The sequence below is a fragment of the Alosa pseudoharengus genome, unplaced genomic scaffold (assembly GCF_046254945.1).
Source record: "Alosa pseudoharengus isolate Yale_2024_CS ecotype anadromous, Long Island Sound unplaced genomic scaffold, YU_APseudo_1.1 YU_APseudo_1.1_scf_14, whole genome shotgun sequence".
Taxonomy (NCBI): domain Eukaryota; kingdom Metazoa; phylum Chordata; class Actinopteri; order Clupeiformes; family Clupeidae; genus Alosa; species Alosa pseudoharengus.
In genome coordinates, this window is record NW_027468609.1 from 20,154,077 (window position 1) to 20,161,576 (window position 7,500).

General features: G+C 42.3%; 1 protein-coding gene across 1 annotated transcript in view; it reads right to left on the minus strand.

Annotated features, from left to right (window-relative positions):
- Positions 1 to 7,500, minus strand: part of atp8b5b (ATPase phospholipid transporting 8B5b) — a 29,156-nt gene that overhangs the window by 9,756 nt on the left and 11,900 nt on the right. Inside the window, exons 16-20 of the mRNA XM_076284110.1 lie at positions 7,023 to 7,211; positions 6,597 to 6,712; positions 4,586 to 4,750; positions 1,057 to 1,168; positions 646 to 751 (exon numbers count right to left, since the gene is read on the minus strand). Of these exons, the coding sequence (XP_076140225.1) occupies positions 646 to 751; positions 1,057 to 1,168; positions 4,586 to 4,750; positions 6,597 to 6,712; positions 7,023 to 7,211 (688 nt within the window). The remainder of the gene's footprint in view (positions 1 to 645; positions 752 to 1,056; positions 1,169 to 4,585; positions 4,751 to 6,596; positions 6,713 to 7,022; positions 7,212 to 7,500) is intronic.

Genomic DNA, 7,500 nt, shown 5'->3' on the forward strand with positions numbered 1-7,500 from the left:
GAGTTGTGTGTGCATGTGTGTTTATGCATGTTTGTGAGAATGTGTGTGTGTGTGTGTGTGTGTGTGTGTGTGTGTGTGTGTGTGTGTGTGTGTGTGTGTGTGTGTATGTCTGTGTGTGTGTGTGTGTGTTTTTCTGAGTGTGTGTGCGAGATTACGAGTGTGTGTGTGGTGTGTGTGTGGTGTGTGTGTGTGTGTGTGTGTGTGTGGTGTGTGTGTGTGTGTGTGTGTGTTTTTTTTTCTGAGTGTGTGTGCGAGATTACGAGTGTGTGTGTGGTGTGTGTGTGGTGTGTGTGTGTGTGTGTGTGTGTGTGGTGTGTGTGTGTGTGTGTGTGTGTGTGTGTGTGTGTGTGTGTATGTCTGTGTGTGTGTGTGTGTGTTTTTTTCTGAGTGTGTGTGCGAGATTACGAGTGTGTGTGTGGTGTGTGTGCGGTGTGTGTGTGTGTGTGTGTGTGTGTGTGTGTGTGTGTGTGGTGTGTGTGTGTGTGTGTGGTGTGTGTGTGTGGCGTGTGTGTGTGGTGTGTGTGTGTGTGTGTGGTGAGTGTGGTGTGTGTGTGTGTGTGTGTGTGTGTGTGTGTGTGTGTGTGTGTGTGTGTGTGTGTGTGTGTGTGTGTGTGTGTGTGTGTGTGTGTGTGCATGTGTAAGTACCGCAGCTCCTCTGCCACCTCCTCGGGTGTGTTTCCTGCCACGATGAATATCTCCTTCATCTCGTCCCTCAGCATGTTACAGGAGTAGCCGATATTCTCAGCCGTTTCTGTGAGGGCAGGGAGCAACACATGAAGACATGCACTTGAAACTCTCAACACCACCATGTTTAAGGGACATTGTGGCAGCTCCTAATATTGTGAATGACCATAATGAGTTTCTGAGAGACAAGTTTGGTTTGGTTTGTTGAGTGAGTGAGTGAGTGAGTGAGTGAGTGAGTGTACTGTATGCTACTATCAGACTGACTGATATAATGTGACTATGTCTGCCTTTGACTGTAAATAAGTGAGCGAGTGAGGGAAGTGTTATCATGAATGTGTGTGTGACGTGATGCCGCATGTGTGTGTCCCTCACCTTGTTTGTCTCCGGTCAGCACCCAGATCTTGATATCGGCCTTGGCGAGCTGCTCTATAGTCTGAGGAACGCCGTCCTGTAGCTTATCCTCTACTGCAGAGGATCCTAAAAGCTGCACACACACACACACACACACACACACACACACACATACACACAAATATACTTCAGGTAACTACATCTACATACTTCTACATATTAACTGTCACATAAACATAAACATGTCAATGTTATCTATCGCTGCTATACTGCACAAAAACAAAATACAAATCTCCTTTTCATATAGGACAGTAAGCTTTTGATTCTTTGGGGACAAAGGCACCAAACTATTGTCCTCATGACGGTTCTAAACATTTCTCTAATCCATTTTTCCTGGCTTAACCTAAAGAGTGACTCATATGGTATCCACATCGCACAGGACCTTCCCTTTGGGAATAGCACAGTCATAAATAGGCTGTTGTTTTCGTCCACATGGGACGATGACCCACTTTGTGTGGTGGGAGCTAATGTCAGGGGGGGCTGCCTGCCCTGGACAAAGGTTAAATATGACCATCACATGTATGAGCCCTCATATACTCCATAAGCAATGCAGGATTACTGGTAGATTAAACATTTGATTGGTTCTCTGGCATTGCAAAGGATTCTTTAAGCAGTCCTATTGGCTAGCGATGTGTTATCTACCAATGTTGTTGTTGTTGTTGCCATAGATGCTGGAAAATATTCCATATGTCCAAATTAATCCATAATCCAAAGGACTTCCATGTGGAAGCCGCCAAGAAACATAAATTCATATTTCATCATCATATTTCCTATTACTGAAGTCCTGGGAAAGATGCTTAAGTTACCTCTCATTGAATTTCAGTTCAAAATTTGATCACAGACGACCAGGAAATGTACAGCCAAACTGCATATAAACAGGCTTAATTTAATGGTGTCTGGGAATGATTTACATTTAATTAAACTTCTAAGTACTGCAAATCAATATAAAATATTTCCAGGGGACAGAGATCTTTTACTGAAATTAAAACAATATGTGAATCATCTGACAAATGGCTGTTTGCTTCAAAGTACTGGCAGCTTTTTATTTTCATGAATGTTATGACATGTTGCACACAACAAATAAACAATGTTTGTTTGTGTGCCACATTAAAAAAAAATGTTCTTTGACTGTTTTGACACATACTGTATGATGACACTGAAATTAAACTTTGTTTTAAAACATACAGTATGTGTGTGTGTACTTTTAGACTACTTCAAGAATCTCCATAATTTATTGTGCTTATAGAGCGCCAAAACATAACACATGTATCATGGCGCTTTACAGAATGTAGGCAATCAGAGAAAGAAGGAAAGAAAGGAAGAAGAGAAAAGCAAGAGAGAGGCCCATGGGTAACAGGGGCGAGGAAAAACTCCATAGAATTGGAGATATATATAGGAAGAAACCTCGAGCAGATCCACGACTCAAGGGCCTGACCCATCTGCCTAGGGTCAGTACATGACAGTAAGGTCTGTATACATGACAAATGCATATGATAGTCGGGTGTAGAGAATAAGACATGGTGTTAAAAGCACTTGAGCTGAAAGTTACAAGAGGTGGGATGATTACGTATCCGTTATGGTAATTTATTATTCCTGATTTAGTGACAGAAAGTTCAATAGTCCAGCGTTAGAATTGTCCAGGGGAAGGGAGTTGTCGAGGGGCATGTGGTGGGTTGGCAGACGGGCCAGTAATCCAGGCAGAGTTGTCATAGGCTGGTGGTGGGTCGCTAGGCTGTACGGGCCAGGAGTCCAGATAGGGGGCAGTAATAGGGCAGTCGAGGATGGGACTTCAGGTGAGATGGGTGAGAGGAGGGCCAACACACGGATGGTTGATGACTGGTGATGATATACCTCACAAGTGAGGTACAGTAAGGGGAAAGAAAGAGTTCTGCTGCTTGTCACTGGGCCTTTGACTAGGATCATTATCACTGAGTTACACATTTTTGAATCTGGGAAAGCCTTTCAGTTAAAATTGTAATAGTTTCTGACCCATGGGTTACGTGTATGTGTGACACGTCATCCTGGATGTGGTTTTTTACTGCTTTGTGATTGTCTGTTAAAGGCAATCTTTGCAACATGTCTGAGTGCGGTTAGATCTTCATTACTCAGTTCACAGAGCACTCTTCGGGGTGAGTAGGCCTATTATTGTTCCTTGTAGTACTATTGCTGTCCTAAGTTGGGCAAAGCGGGGTTCTGTGTAATAGTTGCCCTGTCATTCTAAAAGAATAGACAGATCAGGTATACTGTAGTTGGGCACAGAGAGTAACGGCTAATTCTTTATGGCTCGAGAGTTACAGTTCTACCGGGTTTCTCTGAAACTCTGAGTGTTAACCATTTGGGTGTTAATACTCCACGTGGGGGACTATCGAGCCCTGGTCAGGCATTTTGGCCCTGAAAGGAAATATATGTGTGTGCACGCACAGTTTGGGACTACTTCAAGAATCTCCATAGTGTGCTGTTCACTGGGTGCTTGACTAGTATCACTATCACTGAGTAATCATAATATGATATATTATGTTGGTATTTATGTCTTTAATTATGTTTTTTATGTCTTTTAATTATTTAATCTACACTTTAATCTATTGCCCTTTGATACTTTTGTACTTTGACCTTGTGTGTTTTATATTTTCTTTTTTATTCTTTACATTTTAAACTATTCTTTGACTATTGCCCTTCTATACTTTTATTAGCTATTCCTGTTTGCTTTTGTTTATGTAAAGCACATTGAATGACCCCTATGTATGAAATGCGCTATAAACTTGACTTGACTTGACTCACTGTCTGACTTGACTGATTCACTGTAACCTACAAACACGTCAGAAGTAGTTACCAATACTCAGTCAGTTCCTCCATCTTACCCCCCAAATCCTGGACTGCCCAGAGACACTGCCTGTGAATCTGGGGCGCGTTTCCCAAAACCATAGTTGCTAACTAAGTTAGCCGCACCACAAAGTTAGCAAAGTTGCTTTGATAGATAGATAGATAGATAGATAGATAGATAGATAGATAGATACTTTATTGATCCCCAAGGGGAAATTCAAGGTCTCAGTAGCATACAGACATCACACACAACATGCACTTACAGCAGAAAGGTTTTGGTTGCAATGCAATTTCCAATTGCCAACCAACTAAGTTGCTAACTTAGCAACTATGGGAAATGCACCCCTGCATGTTAAGAGAATAACCTCATGCTAGGTTGTTTCCTCCCCGTTATGTTATGTCCGTAAAGGAGGGGGAAACTTTAGTGTTTAATTATTATTATATTTAATTTGACATGAAATAGCACAGTAGGGCAAGCACAGGTGTTGCTAAACACATTAATAAAGTTAATTAACATTAATAGAAGAAATGTCTATTTCAATGTAAATTTCATGTGTAGCAGAATCAGAGCCTGAATTGATGTCATTAGCATCACCTAGGCCTGCCATATATTTCATATCAAAAATAGCTGCTGTGAATAACGTTTACTGGTATTTGCGGTGGGCATTACCATCAAGTCTTTCTCGATCTCCTCGTAGATGGCGTCCAGCTTCTCCTCACGGCTGTCCATGGCAGTGCTGGCCTCATAGTGGCGCTTTCTCCAGCTCTTAAAGTAGTCCTCATCCAGGTCTTTGTAGGCAAGGGCCAGGGTGCGGAGGCCCTCTCCTGCATACTCCTGCAGGAACACGCAGAGGCAGGGAGAGTGGGTAGGTGAGGAGAGGGAGGAGACGGGCCAAGACACACACACACACACACACACACACACACGTGCACACACTTAAAATGAGGGAGACTCACCAATGAAAGGGAATGAGGAGGTGAAGATGAGGTACATGGCATTGCACACACACACACACACACGCATAGTAAGTACACATACACACACACACACACACATGCTGTACACTTACGTTTACGCTCACTGTACTATTGTAAACAAGCAAACAAATAAACAAGCATAACCTCAACGTCCAAACTAGATTTAAACACAAATATGCACCTCCAGGACATCATCTACATCTGTAGTGCATGGGCCAATTTCAAGTTGTGAAATTGCACAGTGCCTACTTCAGATGCCACTGTTTCCACTTAGTTTGGCTTATAATCAAATGCCTGACCTCTTTGTAAAGCTAAGACCCTGTACTTTCTTGGGGAATAGTCAGAATAACTGTGTAAAGTACTGACACATAGTTATAAAGGCTAGAAATTTGTTTTTTTTCTTTCTGACAGATTACAAACATAACTGAACTGACCACATTTAAGCCCTCTAGGTTCCTTGATTTAGAAACACAACTGAGCCCTAGCACCAGGTCTTGTGAAGCTGTGTGTAATAGTAGATCAAGAATGAAAGATGAGTATTTTAGACAATTATTTGTAAAGGTATGCCCATGCGTTTTGCTAAATGCCCTATGGAAACTCCAAATAGGACCTTAGGTTACCCAAAATGCATACTGACAATAAAAAGCTTACTGCACATGAATCCATTTGTGTAGAAGCATAATCTTGATCTCAAATAAAAGGTAACACTCTGAAGTTTGGATTGTATGTCAGGGGTTCTGATATGGAATGACTACACTAAATACGGAATAAATACACAAAAATATATATTTTATGTTGGTTCAATTGCAGTGTATACGATGGACTATACATCTAGACCAGGGGTTCCCAAACTTTTCCACGACAAGGCCCCCCAAAAACCACTAGGTTCTGGCCAAGGACCCCCTTGATGTGTTATTAAACCCATCGACAATACTACGGCAAATGTAAAAATACATTAAGCTAATCCTAATAATTATTTTAGCCACAAGCACTTCGCGATGGAGCATACAGTGTGTAAAAATTCTATCACTCTACTATTATTCCCAGTCATTATCATGGGAAATATAATGTTCAGATATGCCTTACATTATTATAATGGCATTGTATAACAACCCTCATAGTAATAGGTATATTTTACATTTTTCAAATGTATTTATTTTTTGCTTTTATTTTTTCTTCCAACTTGCTGAGGCCCCCCTGGCATCCCCTCGCGGCCCCCCAGGGGGCCCCGGCCCCCACTTTGAAAACCACTGATCTAGACAACTTATTTTGGAAACAAAACAACAACATTGATAACAACATTGATATTCCATATTTTATGGATTCTTGTGGACATTTCAAAACCCAATATGCTACATCTACATATTCCTAAGGATGTACACAAGGGCTAAAGGTTAGGGAAGCACCAAGGGGGGGGGGGGGCAGTAAGATAAGTTTGATAATGTAAAACACTATATATATATATATATATAGAGAGAGAGAGAGAGATAGATAGATATAGATAGATATAGATATAGATTAATCTATATATTAATTATACTATGCAACACAACCTTATAATACTGAAATTTAATTTAGCATGTTTGGGGGGAGGGGTACTGACACGATCACATTGACGGGAGTTGTGGACTCCAGTGGTTCAAGTGGTTTTGCAGCAAATGGGCAAGATATACACACAAAAACACATAGAGTCGCACACTCACATTCAGGTGCTCCGTAGTGACCTTCATCAGTTTGGAGCAGGAGGGGTGCAGTCTCTCATAAATGATAGTGTCAGCTCCCTTACAATACAAAGTTAGTTTCCCCTCGGGACAGCGCACTGCACACACACACACACACACACACACACACACACAAACACACAAACATTCACACACAGATGAGAGAGAGGGTGAGAGAAAGAAAGAGAGAGAGAGAGAAAGGGTGAGAGAGAGAGTGTAGTTAGCGTTTCTCAGGCCTATTCTCCAGGCTTTAACTGCTGCCTTCTCAGAGAAAGCCAGGAGATAAATATAACTCAGGATAACTAAGTGGTGTGATCTCAGAAGGCTGCTCTAAACAGCAAGGTTGGCGGCCATACAGTCCATCTTTCTTTTTTATTAACTCCTTGGGCCCATTGGCTTTCTCCTTACCGATGACAGACATGCGCTTGCGGACGTTGTTGAAGTCCAGAACGGCCAGCAACTCGTACGTGGTCACCTGGTCCAGCTCCACCACCGTGATGCTCTCTGGCGTCCGGGAGCGGAACACAAAGCCAAAGTTCCTCGCGGCCGTCACCAGTGCTCCCTCATCTGGGGACTGGGCCTGGTAGTTCAGACCACCTGAGACAACAGAGAGGAGGAGGAGAAGAGGAGGAGAAAAGGAGGGAAGGAGAGGAGGAGAGGATGGGAGAAGGAGGGGAAAAGAGGAGTCAAGAAAAAAAAAGAGTATATATGAATACAGGAGAAATAGAGGAGAGTAAGGAGAAGAGTAATGAAAATGAAAAGACAGGAAAGAGAGGAAAGAGAGGAAGGTGGGAGCAGTAGAGGAGAAAAAAGAGAAGAGAGCCGTTCAGAGGGGTGTCAGAAAAGAGGGGGAGGATGTGAGAGGTAAAGAAAAGAAGCAGACAAC